An 18,458-nucleotide genomic window follows, 5' to 3' on the forward strand; every position below is an offset into this window, starting at 1 on the left:
ATTCCATAATCTTCAACAAAGTAGATGTTCTGGGGTTGCACTGAGAGGAGTTGTTTGAGGCTCTTGCACTTCCTTCTAATATGCTTCCTTCTCATTAGTGCTTGTACAACTGGTTTTACAACTATACTGCAAAGGAGAGCAGGGAAATGTGCTTAAAATATTGTAAAGAGTCTGTTGTTCTGGTTTTTTTTCTTTAAAATGAATCAATTCTGCATTCAGAATAACATTCAGAATTCAAAGAATTGTCCTGTGCGCAAGCACAGCTCGGGGGGAACAGACAGAGCCCAGAGGCATTTCCAGGAGCTTTACAAGTTCAACGTTTGTTTTGTGACACCTCAAACAAGTAGGACATACATGTAGTCATGTTGATCCTAAGACCTTGCAGTCACTTTAGGTATGAAATTGCTTCCACTTTCATACTGAAGCCAAGCTAGGAGACCAGTTTTGAAATACAGAATAGGGTATGCACTTGCACTTGGGATTTATTTTACATTGGGCTTGATGCTCAGCAAGAGCTGACTGCCCCTAAAGAGGGTCGTCCTATTTTTAGACATGTCACTTCCTGTGCAGTGTGTGTCAGTTCTCTGGAGCTGATCTTCTGTCAGATCAGCAAGCTCTCCAGTCCACCAGAATAAATAGTCCTGTTTTTTCCTTCAGATGACTGAACTGATCTGACTGGAGGCAGGGGCAGGGGTGTGCAGCAGTGGGAGTGGGCTCGCCCCTTTCACTGCACTGTTCCAGCAGTGACTGCCCACCATTACTGGCTTATGGGATGTTTGGGCTCAACGATACTGTGGATCTCCCTGCATGAGGAATTATGGACAGTTTTGAGACAAAAATCTGAAGCTGAGCCAAAAACTGGGGTGATTGGAGGTCCTTCCCTCCCCCGAAAACATCTGTTCAATGATCTCCTGCTGTTCATGTTTGCTGAGCTGGGGACAGAGTCCGGCTGCTCTGCCTGTGGCTGTTTGCCTCCTGCCCAGGCAATGGGGAGGAGAAGTCCCTGAGGCTCAGTGCTGTGTCATCCCGGCCCTTGCCCTCCCGAGGGAGGGAGTGGATGTGTACGGGAGAGGTATGTCTGAGGTGCAGTGCCAGGAACTGCCAGCACTTGGATCTCTCTCAATGCCTGCTTTTGGCTAGTGGTTCTCCTAATTCCTTAAGCCTCTCTGCTGCTGAAACAAGTGGCTCCACACGTGTCTGCAGCTAGACCCTCTCTCCTGCCCAAACAGCACACGTGACAAATGAGCTGAGAAACCAGTCTGTGGTGAAACTAATTGGCAGAAGATGGAGTGGTCGACTTTAAGTTTGATCACTTCCTTGTTTCATTTTGGTGCATGTGAGCACTGAAAGGGAGGGCACAGCATGAGGGAGAGGGAGTGAGAGCTTATTATACTGGCTTGGCATTCTGTGGCTTTAGGGTTCAAATGGATGAGTTCAACCATCTCAGCAGCTTACAGGCTGCTAAAACATGTGTTGTTCCTCCTGGTCACATGTCATCCCTCACATCAATTCCAGAGGTTTTCCTCTGTTGTGCTTTCTACTTCTCATGTTTTGGTATGTGATCTGATTGAGCTCACTGAACTGTCAGAAAACTGTATGTGGTGGTGATAGCCCTTTTTTTTCCTGGTGGGTTTTTTTTTTGGTAGTTCATGGCACTGATTGGGTGGGTGAGGGTCCAGCTGAGCACTGGAGCTGGCATGGGGGATTGTACACAATTGCCCCCTTCAAACACAACAAGCTGCTTTGTTGGTGCAATTTCTTTCTCATTTTACTTTGTAACATTGCATCAGTTTGATCCTATCTCTTCTTTGTATTCCTCAAATATTAGCAACCAATGAAGGATATTCTGCTTCCTGTGGCCCTTATTAAAACTCTTCAGAAGAATCCCTGGCACTTCCCCTTGGAGATTTAAGTGTTCTGGAAGCTCATGCCAGTGGCTTGTGCTTTGGCTGGTGACAGTACCCACTGGTTAATGAACTTGGGAACTGGCTTAGCTGGAACTCAGGCCAGCTTTTCTTGTTTTTCATCTGGGCATCTTTGTGCACCTTTCACAATTTGTTTATTAAATGGGAACAGAATTATTTATCTTTTTACATCCGTCTTAGAGATTGTTATGCTGTGTTTGCATTAGCACCTGGTCCCTTCAGCAGCACTGTGTTGGGGAATACTAGCAGTAGCTGGTGCTGTTATTGAGTTCCCGTGTGTTGCTTGAAGCTGATATTGAACAGAAAGGCAATCATGGTACATTTTGAAAGTTAGTGTGGTAGGGTTCTTTAATATACTGCTGCCTAAAAATTAAAAGGATTAATATGTGTATTGTGACATTGAATCTCTATTAGCACTTGAAATTCTCAGTCAAAAGTGTTTTTAATTAGTCTTTCAATCTTAAACATTCTATGCCAAGAGTGACTTGCATAAGGTTTCATCCTTAAATTCTTTCTAGTTACCAAAGCACAGAAAACTCTTCATTTATGTTCCCCTGAAATGGCTTTGCTGGATGTTGGGCCCAGCATAAAAAGTAAATTCCCACTGCACTACTTGCAGTTTCACTCTGAAGGGCTGTCTGGGGAAGGGCAGGAATGAAAGTGGTCTTTCAGCTACAAGTACAGTACTTCAGCAAAATCAAATTTAGCTGTCCTGTGAGGTCAATGGGGGCTTTGTATGTCGAAAGCAAGTGCTTCTGTATTGGGGTGGGGGAGTGCAATCAACAGCTGAAATGAGCTTAATTGCGGGTTGAAGCTGAAAAAGGTACTATCAGATTTTGTCTTCTTGCCTGTACATCTTCCTTATCATATATCTTGAACACCTTCTCATCCTAAGAGTCACTTATTGCTGTGAGCAGAAGACTTGTTTCTGTGTTACTGTTGGCTTTGCAACCCAGAGGTTTGCTCTTGGTATCAATTTCATATGTTTTGGGGAAATAAAAACAAAATGCAGTGGGATGTGGGTGTGAGAGGAGATGAGGAGATTTGTCTGGAAACAAAATAATGGGAAAGTTGTTTGTATTTGAAGCCAAATGCATCTTATGTAAAAGGAAATCTTTTTTTTACCCTGGTGCTTCTTACTGTGGTTTAATCTAGTTTTATAACGTGGCAATTGGTGAAGTATTCAACTGTCTTGAAACCACTTTCCCTCTGTTTTGTTTTTCTTTTCTTTTGAAACGTATACTGATGTTACTTGAAAGATTGATTTCGGGTTTTTTTCAGTAATATTGCTCATTTTTGGTTTGACTTCAAGAGTTAAAAATCACACATGCTTCAGCTTAATTTTTAATCAGGAAATATAAAATGACTGACCCAAGTCGATCTTGAATAATTGATACCTTAATATACATAGTTTCTTAATGAGAAACTGTTTTTTCTTTCAAAACTGATTTAAAAGGCAATTGTATATTTATAGAGTGGGGCAAAAAATGGAAAATTAATTTAATCTCACCAAGTGACAGATGTCAAAACTGATTTACAAGTTAGATCACTTGATAATAATTAGGAGGCTCAGAATACTGATGAAAATGGTCATTTGCTCTAGTTTTCTTGTAAATATCTGTAAACCTTCTTAATACAAGCCAGAGACAGAAACATATAAATTATACAGTTGAAGATTAAGGATGTTAAATATTATGGCAACTCATATATCTCTAGGTTTTCACACAAACTTGATAAATAGATATGTGTACCTGGTCTCATTTTTTTTGACTGAGAGGGTGATTATTTTTTTTTTTGCATGTGAAAAATCATAACATGGGGTTTGTGGTAAGAAGTCATGTTGTCTTTCACTAATGACGCAGTGACTAAACAGTGACGTGTGAATTCATGTGACTGCTGGTAATTATAATTATTATGCAGTAAGTAAGCCTGTGTTACCATGCTGGTCTCTCATTTTACAGTTGTTATGCACAGTATTAGGTGTTCAGGTTTCAAGGAGAATTCAGCCTGAGTTGTCCCCCTCACCTATCTCCCCTCACCTGACTGACAGATGCAGTGATACTTCCAATATTTGCTAAAACGAATTTTCTTTGTGGGTATATATTGAACATAAATTGGTGGGGCTGGGAGGGTCTGAATGTGTGGGTCATGCAAAGCCCACAGATGACTGTATTTGTGGTACTGGGCAGACTTTATGGACTTCTTGGGAAAGGGCACTGAGTTACCCACAAGGCATTTATTCTGGAAGATCTTTTTGCTGAGCTATGGGAAACTTCAGATTTTCAAATGTCAACTGTAAAAGAAAGGTTTTCTCAGGCCTCTAAATACCGGGTTGTATGTATCAATTTCAGGTTTATAGAAGAAGGGAAAATGGCTCAAGAAACGAACCGTAGCCAAGTGCCTATGCTTTGTTCCACTGGCTGCGGATTTTACGGGAATCCTCGCACAAATGGCATGTGTTCAGTGTGCTACAAAGAACATCTTCAAAGGCAGAACAGTAATGGTAGAATTAGCCCTCCTGGTAAGTAACACTGACATACGTGTGTTTGAGCAGCTCAGACTGACACAGTGGACAGCAGCTTCCTGCTCGTGTCCAGCTACTAGATGTTAGGAGCAGTAAGATGCTTGAGTAAAATGGTTTGCACTCCCTCATGGAATGAGCCCGGATGAAATGCTCATAATATGATTGTGCTGCGATTAATCTGCTCAGAAGTAGACTCCTAATACCTTTGGTAGTCATTTGAGTGTTTCCAATTTGAAGATCTAAAAATGCAGAAAAATACCAACATATTTTTCCGGAAATTACTGACAGTAGAGATAAGATTTACCTTGGGGTATGTTTGTGAAAAGCATTTAAAATACAGGTATTTAATCTCTGCAGCCTCACGCTGAAGGATTAACCTGTAGACACTTGATAGTTTCTCCTTATCTTCAGATACTTTTTGTTCTTTTTAGCCCAGCGCCCTCTGTACTATCCTTTCCTTCAACTTGACCTTTTAAATTGAAGGAAAAGCTTCCCTTGAAATCTGGGGATCTAAGTTCTACAACTTCAAAATGGATCTGAATTTGGCATTAGGATGCTATGTTAGTGTTTCTCACAGATCCATCTTGGTTTTTCAAACAAACCCCAAGCTTCTTATGCCAGAATACTGCAGTTTATGCTGAGAAAGCTGTTTGTTGATGCTTTAATTAGCAAAAAATAGTAACTATTTCAAATCTCCAGCTTCAAAATTCTCCGCAGTGTAAGTTCTGGGGGCCTGGGGCTGGAACGAGATGGAGATATGGCCAAACATAATTACTTTTTTGTAAAGTTATGTTTCATTATGATATAGGCAGAGATTCAATTACTTTCCTGGCTGGTGTCATAGGGGTCAAAGAGTAATTGCAGTGTGTAATTTTTGTAATCCCAGGAAGTAGTGTAACACATTCTGCATTGCTCCGTGTCTTCCAGCAGCCTCTGTCAGTAGTATAACCGAGTCCTTACCGGTTCAGTGCACAGAAGGCAGCACCCAGGAAACTCAGTCCACTTTAGATTCTACATCGACTCCATCTATGCAGCCAAGGTAAGGTGTCTTTATGTAAAAATCTGTGTCAAGATGGTGAAATGAAGTGTACTGATCCTGCATAGTTTAAATGCTGGGGCCTGAATTAGGGGTAGGTGTAAGATCTAACTGCTGACTTTAAAGCATGGGATCTCATGGTGAATACTAGCAGATCTCTGGCTTCATCTTGCATTCAAATGGAAATTCGTCTTTAGAATTTAGCCTCAAATAGGAGCATTGCCAGCTTCATGCTGTTCTGAGGAGATTTGTCTGGCTAGTCTTCTGATTCTACAACTTGCAGTTGTATGTTTACCAAAGGAGAGCTCTTTTCACCTTAGAAGTTTGAGGTGTTTGTAAAATGGCAGAGAGCTGCTTACTAGAGCTTTCATAAATAAATGTGTGATAATGTGTTAAGAGCCAGTTGTTTCACAAAGATTGGAGAGTACTAGGACAGGGGAAGGATATCTGAATCTTGGTACAAGTTATGCTACTGAACTGATCTCTGAATCTTGGTACATGTTGTGCTACTGAACTGATTTCTTATTAAACAAGTAATTTCCATCTGGATTATTCAAGGATACATAATGTCCTTTTGCAAACTGCTCAGACTTACTAAGTGTTCTCCATTTGTAAAAGCTAAATGTTTGTATTTGGTGGCTGCATTTCAGTTCGGAATGACACAACCAACAGCAACTCAAGTGCTTTGGAAATTTTTTGAGTGAAAAGTGTTAGTGTGTTACACTATGGAAGCTAACTTGCAGAAATACTCATTCCAACTTTTTTTTTTTTTAAAACAGAATGTAGTAAAACACAGGTTGAGGGTGATTTCATCAGTTATTGCTGGCTGATTCTGCTCAGACTGTGTTTTCTGCTCCCTAGCTTTTTATAGGACGTGTTATCTCGTGCTTGGATCCTGCATATGAACTGAGAGCTAGGTGCCATGCTTGAGGCTATATTTAGTCTTCCCATTCTGAGACTTCTAGTTGGGATAGAAAATATATATCTTACCCTGAAACAACTCTTCTGGTGTGTGTAATAAAAAGAAAAGTCATCCAGGTCAGTGCACAGATCTGAACCAATTACAGTGCCTTGGCTTTGTTCTCATACAACTTCTGTAGAATCATGAAAGAGAATAAAAGCACCTCATTGATCACTGGCTTGATTGCAGGAGAAATAATGGATGGTTGCTCTTGGACTTGTACCTCAAAAGAATTGGTGTCACTTATTTGGCTTTTTCTCTAAAATAAAAAGTAGGAATTCAACTTCAGTCTCTGGGAATACCTCAGACTTACAATACTCTGAGGACACATACAGTAAATTGACAGTGTAACCAAAGCTGCAGTTGAAGACCTTTGTGCAGTTCTTGGCAGTTAAAATTGCAACTCGAGTACTCTGGTTGTCCGTGGACCTCTGCTGGGGGAGTGTCATGGTCTGCTGGCTCATGGTCTGCTGAATAATCCAATTGTTTGACTTCAAAGTGAATCCCTAAGTGGAAAGGAAGAAACAAATAAAGTGAATGAGGTAGGGCTGCCTCCTGCTTGGGACTTCAGGTCTGCCTTGTCCTGGATGAGCAGCTTGGCTGGGAGCGACTGCTGGTATTGAACTGGTTTCTTGTATATCTGTTCAGGGTGTTCATCTGTGAGTTTTCAGTCAGGCTGTGATTTAGCTGTGTGACTGACAGGGTGTGGAAGTTGGGCCAACACTGCTTTATGCTGTGAAAATCTAAGGGGTTCTGTGTGCAGCTGCAGCTGCTTTATTGCTGGAAACATAGACATGCTGCAATCTTCTCATTCCTATCACTAGAACACCAAAAGTAGCTCCTCTACAATTATCTTGCTGACTTATGTTATAAAAATCCTTGCGTATTGAATGTTGCATTGTTGCTTTTGTGTAAAAAGATGGTATGCCAAACTACCCAAAATATTTCCCTTTTTATAGTTGAACTGGTTTATTGCATTCAGTATGAATGCAAAAAATGTTTACTTTTTTGTCAGTTCAGGTTGTGGTGTTTTTAAATCATTATAAAAACAACTTCAGAGTGTGAGAAGTTCTGGCATGCTTTTTCATCAAGAGGTGCTCTAATGTATCCCTTTCAGGAAAAGAACATGGAAATGCATCATAAAAGTTGTAACTGTCTTCTTTTGCCCCCAGCCCAGTGTCAAGTCAGTCACTTTTAACAGAATCTGTAGCATCATCCCAACCGGATAGTACGACTGTGGACAAAACAGTACCTGAGACAGAAGAATTGCAAGGTTGGTGCCTAGTTTTCAGAGGGAGAACTTAGGAATAATGTTTTTAGACTTTGACTGTTCTTAATATATTCCTGTTCAAGAGATGGCTGGTTCTCAAACCCAAATGTTCTGTGAAATCAGAAGGCAAAATAAGGATAAACTTTCTTTTCTTAAAAGGCAAGTCAAGCTGAAAACTGTTATGTTTCTCTGGTGATGTCAGTATCTGCCATAACAAGTGTGTTAATTGGTGTTGGAAATGCACATTGTAAATCAACATTTTTTTTCTGTCTTTATGCCACAGCTATTACATGTAAGTAGAGTTTTGAGTATCTGCTACCTCTCAGAGGAACCATTTGCAGCAGATACCACAGAGGTTTATGAGCATATTTGTGATAGAGGGTGTTATGATGTAACTGTTGCAAAACCAACTTTAATATCTTCTAGAAACAGGAAACACCTACAAAAGAACCTTTCACCTATGAACTGTAGTGGTGTAATATTTTGACCTACTAAAATTCATTTTATCAAATATAAAATTACCAAACCACAGACTATGCTTGGTTGAAGGAAGATGTCTGAGTGGGTTGTTTTAACTATATTGGCCTAAAATCCTTATTGCTGGTACAGTGTAAAGGTTTTGGCTTTTTTACTTTCTTTCTGTGTGCAAGCTTTCAGAGCTTAAGACTAAAAACTTTTAATAATATTTTTTTGGAAATGCAAAAATGCCAGATAATATACAAAATGTGCTCAGATTTGTAACCTGTAGACGTTATAAAAAGTATTTAAAGGTAAGTCAGTAAGTATTCTGTCTTTACTTCTGCTGACACAGTTAAGGCTTTAGTGGGTGAAGTTATGTTTCTGTCTAAACATAAGAGTTTGGATTTTCCACAGGTACAACTTGTAATTCCACTTAAAGATGCTAAATATTAGTACTTTCAGTGTACCTCTGGTATCAAAGTTTTGCTTCTCAGATTTCTAAACCTGACCTGTCCCTTTTTGTGGGGTGGAATGTGAGAGTCATTAGTCAGCTACTGTGCTGGGTAATACCACGTCCTTGGTCACACAAACAGTGACTGTAAAACTTAGGAGAAAAGTTTTTAATGCTATTACTATTTTTACTAATCTTTGAGATGGTTCTCAAGGTTCACTTCTTACTCATTTGGATAAATTTGTGCTCCTTCTAATTCTTCACCTTTAAAGCTCATTCTTCTTAGTAGAAGGTAAGATAGGTTTCTCAACTTAAAGCTTTTAATTGGGGGGCATATCTTCATTTTTTTACAGTATGTGTTTCAAGGATCAACCTATATCAGGTGTTTAGATTACTCAGCTGAGTCCTGTGTCCTTTTCTTTGTACCCTAGTTTCTAAACTAAGAATACCACCGCCATGTAGTTGCAGTTCTAAATTACAGTCCCTATTTATAACTCACTGTGGCAGGGTCAACCTTATTTCCTTAGGAGTTTCTTCTGTGCTATCCCTTAACTGAAAATTATAGGAAATGTAGTGTTTCCAGGTTTAAGTATTTTGATTTGAAAATGTAAGTTTGGAAAGAAAGCAGCTTAGAATGGATGCTAAGAGGATTTCATTGAATTGGTGTCACAGTTGTGCATCCTAAAGTTTTTTATTTTTTGAATTTCAGGCTGCTGTCAAGAATATAATACAAATGTGTGAATCAAAGTTCTTTTAGTATTGCCTGACTTTCTAGTATTAAAAAAAACCAATTAGAAAGTCACAACAATGTGGTAATTGGTCCCAGACTGAAGAGCATCTAATGCTACTTCTGTTGATTTAGGGTAGGAAAAGGAGAAATTATGTCTGCTCTAATGACTTGTTCAGTATTTATTCTGCTAAAATCTTGCCTCGTGGGAATGTCTGTTTTGGGGCAAATTGTTCTATGCTACTTGTGTAAGGTCATGTATTGTATTTAGTTGAGTTCCCCGTAACTTGCCATTAAAACAAAAATTACCAGGCTACAACAGCACTGAAAGAAAGATTGGGTGAACAATTAAGCTTTCTTAGATTACTATTATTACTTTTCTAAAGCAGACAGATAAATGGGACTTGTGCTGTGTGCACACAGTCCTTGCTGTTTGCAGACAAGCTAAAACCATGAGGGGATAAAAATCCCAAAGAGCAGTTCAGATCTGTTTTTCTTTGTTCAATTTATGCATTGCAAAAGAACAGAGGAAAAACTATAGAATATAAGTCTAGACTTTACAGTTAGTGTTTCTGTGGTGATACTTGTAGACATGCAACACTGCAAAAAGCCCAGATGCTCTTAGATAGTAGTACTAGACTTTTTTTTAAACTTTAATGTTCTTAAATACCATGAAGATACCATTAAAGATGACCTAAAATGAAACTCATTAAGTACAATCCAGCTTTTCTAGAAGCTGTCTTCTATTCTGAGCATCTCTCCAACTCATTTTAGATTGCCTCCTGGGCTGTTGTACCTTTTGCTTAACATTACAGCCCTGTTAGGATTAGCCAGTCAGGATTCCTGATTTGTTAGCCAGAGGATTAACCAGGCTGCCTCCCAGCAAGCCTGCAAGCGGGTAAAGAGGCACTTCCCTTCCCTAGGATTAATGAGTTTAAAACCATCCAGGTTAGGATTCATGCCTTGTATTTCAGGCAGGTTTTCAAAGGTAAATGAAACTTGTCATGGAAGGCAGGAGCACTCCAGCACATACTTTATGGAGCTCTTAAAGCTGAAGAACATAGGGCTGAAAGTATAAATTGAACTAACAGATGGGCTCTCGGCCTGTTTGGGGCTGAAAACTTGTGAAAGCCAAACCAGCCCCTCTGATTTTCAAACTTATTGTGAGTTGGAGAGGAGCATGTATTGTTAGCATTGCAAAATGCCATCACTCACGTAATGTGGTGTGGTTACTACTTTGAACAAAGAGAGTACAAACTTAGATTTGAATAACTGGGCACATCTAGGTTTTAGTGAGGTAAACCAGTTTGATTCAGTCATTGATGACTGAGTTTAAAAAATTGATACTAAAACAATTAAGCTGCTGCAGCATTTTGTGTGGAGGTAACCTGGACCAAAGGTGAATGCAGTTGAACTAAAGGCTTTAGTTTCAGTGGACCTCATCAGGGCTGGTTCAGTAGGCAGTATGGGAAAGGAATTGATGGATACTTGAGATTTTTGTGATAGTACCAGGGAGGTAGAGTATGACTATGATATAAGTGTGAAAAATAATATAGGATATCCTGATATACTGGATAAATGCTCCAGGGAGAGAGGAAACATTCAAAGAAAGATTTAAAGCTAAATTTTGTAGATAAGTGTGCTCTTACTTAATTTACCTCTTCCTAACATTGAAATAGTGTATTTTAGGCTGATTAGTTGACTTTAGTGTTAAAATGTTAGGAAGTAGTGATCTTCTGCTTAGGATTAACTTCACATTTCATTCGTCTGGTGGAGTGGGGATTCTTCTTCCTAGGCCATCTAATCAGGTGCTCTTAAGAATTAAATGTAGCTTTTTATTCTCTTCCTGTGGGAATGAGGAACCTTTTTCTTTAAGAGGCTCTGCCTAGTTATGCAGGGGTGATAAATGTAAAACATCCAGAGAGAGAAGAGAACAGATGAGGTGTCAGGAGTCTTGCTGCACACACAGGGAGCCGAGATGTGCCTTCAGGGATTTGCAAGGGCTGGAGTGAGCTCTGTCTTGCGGGTGCTGTTTTTGTGGTCAGCCAGAGCACACTGAAGTTCAGGCAGGGTTGGCACAAACAAAGAAGCAGGAAAAACTTCTACCTTTAGGAGGAAATCCAGACTCTGCTTGTTTTGATCAGCTAAGAACGTGTTCTGTAAATCAGGGAACTTTTAGCAGCCAACTCAACTTGTCAGCTCCAGAAAAATGAGTGTGTTCATGCCTTACTCCTTTTTGGTTTGGCACCCTGTACTGGTGCTACCAGTGCTTCTGTGCTCTGGCTAAAGGCAGAGCTGGAGCTGGGGAAGGGAGGACTTTTGTTCAAGGAAAGCAGGCAGCAGCATCCTGGAATCCAGATGAAGTCCAGCAGCTGGGAGTGGCTGCAACATGTTTCCTGCAAGCTCCAAGCTGCTGGGCAGTCTTGTGTTTTACCTGCCTTTGTTCTGTTGTGGTCATCACAGCTAGCTTATAGTTTGAGCACTGAACCACTGGCACTTGGTCATCTAAGGGTGTCTTAGTGGTTGGGATATTCGTGATTGTCATCGAGGATTTTGAGTCAAATCTCTGGCTTCTGTGCAAATTGAGACCTAAAATTTATGGTTACTACAGCAGATACAAAGTGAGTGACTTGTGGCACAGTAGAAGAATCTTCCCACTCAGTTCTACACTGAGCAGCAGCTCTTAAATATTTTTAAACCTTTTTAATGTGAGAGCCATACGCACAAAGAAAATGTAAGTATGTATGAGAGCCTTGTTATGCAGGGAAGAGTGCCAGTTTTCCCTAAATTTAGCAAATAGTTACAGAGGCTTTTAGTGAGACTTATATTGAGGTAACTGGATTTTGCTACAACAGGAAATGCAAGCTTGAGAGTCTTAGCTGCTAGAGGCTAATTCATGGCATGAGGCTGCCTTAATGAATTAATAAACACTGCAATGTCTGTTTCATATAAAGCTGCAGAAGTTCATTTGAGTAAGTCTTGCCCCTTCTGGTACTTACCTCTCCTATTTTAGTCCTTGCTGCTTTTGATTCTTATCTCAAAAACCTTTGGATATTATCTGTCCACTCAGGAATGTGCCCTCTACAGCCTTTTAAAGCCATTGAAGCTTTTTTACCAACTATCAATTGTTAGAAATTTCAGGACAAAGAAGAGCTCTTCTTGTAACATACATGGTGATTTAAAAGGATTTAATAAACCATGTGTAATTGTATCTTTGCTAGATGAACTTGTGGAATATACTGTCCCCTCAGGCAAAGTCTTTGCTGGTGATCAGGTATCTTGCTACCCATTGATGTTGCTTAGTACAGACTATAATGTTTTGATACATAGACAAAATGATAAGTGCCCTTTCCTTTAAAAATAAAAAATCATCAGAATAGCAGCACAGGAAAAACCCCACTGGAATTGTCATGCAGAAGAGCTGTCGACTGGCGTAGAACTAACACAGAACTGCATCTGACAGTCTCTGCTGAACAAAAGTCCAGCTGCACAGAGATGCCTGCAGCTTTTTCCCTGACAAATGTCTGAGCTTACTGTTGTATTCCTTTCCTCACAGCACTGGTTCTAGCTCTGCTTCCATTGACATTTCTCCCAGCTGGAGCTTGCTTTTGTTCTTTGCTGCAAATACTCCTAACTTCTGTGTGCCTTACTCACTGGAGACTTGTTCTGCTGTGGTCTCATTAGGCAGAGGTTGGCTCTTAGCCCTTCTTGAAATGAAGTTGGGGGGTTTAGTTTCTATTTCTGTTTTGTAATGTAAGGAATGTGCAAATACTTGAGGAAAAGCAGCCAACTTCTATTTTTACCTGGGTCAGGCAAATACTACCATTACTTGTTTGTATTCTCCCATACAACCTATAACCTGTTTCTTTTAGATGTGAGAGAACATTAAAGTAGGTTGAAAGTGGCCTTAGCAAAAACATCTTTAAAATTAGGTGTTCACCTGCTTCCTTCTGTGTTTCAGGACAGTGTAGTTCCTCCCTGTAAGTCTGTGTATCCAGAGCTGATGTTTCTCACCCCAGGTAGTGACTAGCTCCTGTGTAGGCTTTTTCCAGGTGTGCAAGAGCAGCAGCATCGCAGTGGTAGATATTGTTCTGAAACACTACATTCTGTGTGGTCCCAGTGTTGCAGCCTTCAGCAAAAATAGTGTTGATTCAGGATTTGAAAGAGGGTGTTTGGCTCAACCAATCCTGTTACATACAGTGCTTCTTACAAGCAGATTGTGGGAACTGGGCTAGTAAGCTGTGGGGAAACACTGGGATGTTGGATTTTCATCCCATATCTGAATCTTACTCTTAAACCTAATGTTTAATTACTCTGAGTTTTTTATGGTATTGTATTGTGAACTTTATGTGAGCATTTAATGAATCCTCCCCTTAAATTATGTTGACGGTCTAGAAGGAGGGAGTTGCAGTCACTGCTGAGACACCATTACACTTCAGGTGTGGAAGCTGCAGAAAAATGGCTAATTGTACATCATGAACTTTAAATTATTGTAGGACTTAGAGGAGGGGAGAGACAGACTTTTTTTTCCACTGTTCTTATTAACTTCTTTAATGTCAGCTTCAGTGTCAGAGAATGCAGAGCCTACACCTGAAGAACAAGACAAGTCACTTGACAAACCAAAACAGAAAAAGAATCGTTGTTTCATGTGCAGGAAGAAGGTTGGACTTACTGGTAAGAAATACTGATTTCAGTTTTCTGAGATTTGTTGTTCAAAGCCTTGGACCTTTGAAATGTTCTCTTAAAGGGAAGATGGGGCATGGTCGTCTCGATGTTGATTTGAGATAACACTTAGTCAAAGATGGTTTCTGCTGACTCTTACTAGATTAGTTATTCATGTATTATTTTGTTTTTCAGCCTCCTGTCTTTAAGTGAAGTTCATAATTCCAAATACTTCCTTAGGAACTCTGCTTAGCTGAGGAATTGGATGATAGTTTGCTGCCCTTCACTAACCAGCTTTGCAGTGGTCAAGTGAAAGGGCCTGAGAACTTGAGTTCTGCAGGGTGAAGGTTCATAAACAAAGAAAAGAGCACGAGGTGTCTAGGAATATGTTCTATGCTAGTGTATCGCGTGATAGGAAGGAATGGTCAAATCAAATCTTCCTGTGATCACTTAAAAATGTATTATTTGTGATTCTTATGCTTTCTGCAGCAGAGGCTCTTTGGCTGATTGACACTGGTGACTGAGATTTATTGCTAGTGAGTGAATACATTCAGGATTTAAAACAAGCCAGTGTAATTAAGAATGTTGAAATGCCTAAGCTGCTGTTTCTGTCCACAGGGTTCGAATGTCGGTGTGGGAACGTTTACTGTGGAATGCACCGTTACTCAGATGTACACAGTTGCTCTTACAATTACAAAGCTGATGCTGCTGAGAAGATCAGAAAAGAGAATCCTGTAGTTGTTGGGGAAAAGATCCAGAAGATCTGAACTGCTGCTTCTGCTGGAATACAAAAATCATTTGACCATCTGCAGATTAAATTGACTTGAGCTTTTTTCCTTAGTCATCAGGAACGTAGAGCAGTGTATCTTGCCTAGACCTTTTAATCATGCATGTCATCAGATGAATAGATTTTTTTGTTTTCGTTTTTTTTTTTTGTTGTTTTGAAAATGACTCTGAACATTATTTTCATTGCAGTTTTCTGTGGCTGAAGACTTAAGTAAACTTTACCAATATTATCCTTTAAGATCATTTTAATTTTAGTTGAGTGCAGAGGGCTTTTATAACAAACGTGGAGAAAATATTGGAGGGCTGTGCTTTTCCAGGATAAAACATGCATGCGTTAACTTTGCAGTTTATTTTCTTGTTGTATATAGCTTTTCTCTGCAGCACAATTTCTTTTTTTTTTTTTTTTTTTTGATAATGCCTTGTATGGCACAACTAGTTATCAGTAACTGAATGTATTTTAATCATTATGGCTGCTTCTGGTTTTTTTTCCCATTAACGAGAGGTTATACATGTTCGCATATTAGCTTGTTTGCACCCTCTACCTATTTATGTATGAATCATTTGTAATGAGAGTGTGTGCTGAGATTGTGTGGGGGATTTTTTGTTGTTTTCTTTTTTTTTTTTTTAATTGGGGTTTGTTTTTGTGTGTGTGGGGGGAAGGCTGTATGCACTTCATTGACTGCAGTTTTCATTGGGATTTCATCCATCAGTTTGTCTGTACACAAATATGAAGAATGATCTGAAGTACCTGTGCTGTATTTATGTTTATCCACGTCTTAACTTTGATTAAATAAAATTTAAAAAAATCTGAGCCCCTGTGGCTGTCACTGGCATATATAACTTGGATTTCTCTTGCTTTCTTTTAATGGGGACCTTCCACTGGTGATTTCTTTACTTACAGTGTATTTATTCACAGCAATCATGTCTATCCCAATGCCAACTAACTTTTGATTTATTTTTTTTTTAACCTTTTCACTGGTAACTATCAGACACCAGTTTCCAGAAGCTTTTTACTTTGTGTGTTGCTTCTGCCCAGGGAGTGCTTCCCATGCAGTGTGTCACTCATGTGCAGGAGTTTGGGTCATTTGTGACAATGTACTTGAGCTGGGGCAGACCTGCAGGTAAAACTGATGTGATCAGTGGATCTGATGTGGCAGACCTGCAGGTAAAACTGATGTGGAGCAGCCATGTGTGTGATTCTGGTTTTAGGAAATGGAGCCTTGAGGTTTGGGATCCACTGTCTGACAGACAGCACTGCAGGAGGAATTGTTCTTTTATTGTCTTGTGAAGGTGCTCAGTAAGTGTCTTTCTTCAAGTGTCGTGAGATTAAAGTCTGTGCCTCAACCCTTCAACCCCCCTGGTCTTCTCCATAACTTTGAGGTGGTTTCTGTAGTGCCATGGAAACTTCAGCCAGTATTGCTTATCACCAAACCTAACACCACACTAAAGTAGCACCAACTTCCCTCCAAATGGTACTAATCTGCAGTTGAAATTTTACTGGCTGACTTGCTGTTGCTTTGAAATAAATGTAATTGCATGGCTTTATTTAAAACATTAAATTTTTAATCAAAGCTGGCTCCATCCTTTAAAATTCAGAATGCTTTCTAAAAGCTATGGCTGGCAATTAGTAGATAAAGCACTACATTTGGGATATAAACTGTGCAGCAGAAGGAGCTTTCTCTGGTAGCTATAGAAAGTAATCTGCAAGACCCAATAATAAAAGAAGTAGCTTGTGCTTGCAAAAATGTTGTAACCATAATCTATGAGCACATGGGTTTTATAAAGGAAGGAATAAATAACTCTGACTGGCAAGTTTCAGTAATGGCCTGCCTTATCAGGGGTCAGAGATCCTGTGTTTCCTCAGAACACTTCCTCTTGGACAGCACAGACCGTGGAAGAGCAGCAGCGTCATCTTTGGTGGGTGTTTGTTTGGTTTCCTCTTTGCTGCTACTTCCCTATTCTCTAATCCACTTTGATTTCTCCCTCTTCCCCTTTTCTGGTCTCTCCCTTTTCCTGAGTGTGTCCTTTTCTCTCCTCTATGCACTCTCCCCACCAATCTGCCTTGGACATGACTGATACTTCTGGGCCATGCAGAGTGGAGACACCAGACACTTCACGATGAGGGGAAAGCGAGTGATGTTTGTATTTTCTGGTGTCTGAGAGACTGAAAAAAAAAATGATACAACAAAAGTGACTGCCTTTTGGAATTCACACACTACCTTTAAAAAGCAACCTGTTAAAAAGCAACAACCTCTGGCTCCTGATCACACTGTAGGAAATGCAGCTGTGCTCCCAGGATCCTTTCCTGGCAGTGCCCACAGTGAGGCAGGTCTGCATTGGGCTGTTCTGCTTCCATACCTGTCCTTCTCCAGGCCATCTAACGAACCTCCTTTGGCCTGGCTCGTGCAGGTCTCTCAGAGTTCAGAATATGGAAAGAGTATATGCTCCCAACATGTGAACTTGCATTTGGACTGGAAATCCACCTTTCCCTGACACCTGAGAATTGCATGTCACGTTTGTTTGCCTTGGCATTGGCTCTGTGTTATCCTGGTGGCTGATCTGCTTTTCATTCTGTATTTTGTGTCATCAGCTCGAGGTTAGCTGGTTAACATTTTAATTAACACCAGCATATTCACAGCACTACAAAATGCTTGAGTAAATGTCTTCTCGCATTGGACAGGGTGTTTTGGAACACGCTTTCAATGTGGTTTTGCTTTGTTTTTGGAATTAAGCAGGTTCTATAACCCAAGTCCTCCAGTGTTGCTGTGAAACATTTTCACTGTGTTTAAAGCAATTCCAACAGCCAGTGGAACGGAGTTGTACCTTAGGTACAGGAACTTTACAGGAAATTCTCCACAAGTTTGTGCTATGCATTGTATTATTTGAAGAAGAACCCCTTTTAAACAGCACCTTGTGAGCCACTAGTGAGTGGCTGTCCCAGATGGGCTGTCATGGATGCTGTTGTATCATCTTGCACAAATCTCTGGCTGTAAAACTTGATGCATTTCTTCTGATGACTGCCAAAAAAAAAAAATTGAGAAGGAAACCAATTCCTTGGCTTGGCAGTCATAAATATCTAATTTTTTATTGGAAATAAGTGGTCTTTGCTATTTAGTTCTAATTTCAAGGATGTTCCCTCAGTGGTCTCTACTTCTGAAAATGGGTCAGTTTTCTCCTGCAGGTGGGAGAAAGTCAGGACTGGAAGCAGAAGGATCGGCCTCCCTGCTCTTTATGGTTGGCTGCATTTTTTCTCTGGTTTTAAGCTGCTGGAACTATCTGGGAAAGTAGAAGGACTCAGAGAGGTGCAGCATTGCAAAACTAAAATACACGCAAAGTGCAGTTTTGGGTGTGAATTTTGCAACTTCAAGGACTGCTGAGCTCCTGGTGGGAGAACTGCTCAGCGTGGGCATAATCGCTTCACCAGCATCCTGGCACATAAGTGACCCCTCAGAAGGTAAATGAGTGGGTTTCCCTCTGGTCTTGCAGCTGTCTGGTCGCATCCTTGACCCACAGCAAGGTACCCGTTACAGGAAGGCCTCAGTTTCGTGTGAGGGTTTATAGAATCATAGAAGCATTAAAGTTGGAAAAGACCTCCCAGATCATCCAGTCCAACAGTTAACCCAGCACTGCCAAGTCCACCCCAAAATCAAGTGCCAC

At 40.2% G+C, this 18,458-nt stretch overlaps 1 protein-coding gene across 5 annotated transcripts in view; it reads left to right on the forward strand.

Moving 5' to 3' along the window:
• Positions 1-15,641, forward strand: part of ZFAND6 (zinc finger AN1-type containing 6) — a 36,475-nt gene extending 20,834 nt beyond the window's left edge. For 4 of the 5 annotated variants that reach the window (XM_017805071.1, XM_017805070.1, XM_017805067.1 and 1 more), the window contains 5 exons: positions 4,277-4,446; positions 5,377-5,488; positions 7,619-7,719; positions 13,914-14,027; positions 14,634-15,641. In XM_017805071.1, the coding sequence (XP_017660560.1) occupies positions 4,296-4,446; positions 5,377-5,488; positions 7,619-7,719; positions 13,914-14,027; positions 14,634-14,782 (627 nt within the window). In that variant the 5' untranslated portion in view covers positions 4,277-4,295 and the 3' untranslated portion in view covers positions 14,783-15,641. Of the gene's footprint in view, positions 1-4,276; positions 4,447-5,376; positions 5,489-7,618; positions 7,720-13,913; positions 14,028-14,633 lie in introns of those variants that run through there. The other variant, XM_017805066.1, reaches the window with a different exon arrangement.
• Positions 15,642-18,458: the final 2,817 nt, after the last annotated feature.

Source organism: Lepidothrix coronata, unplaced genomic scaffold (assembly GCF_001604755.1).
Source record: "Lepidothrix coronata isolate B3197 unplaced genomic scaffold, Lepidothrix_coronata-1.0 Scaffold11, whole genome shotgun sequence".
NCBI lineage: Eukaryota > Metazoa > Chordata > Aves > Passeriformes > Pipridae > Lepidothrix > Lepidothrix coronata.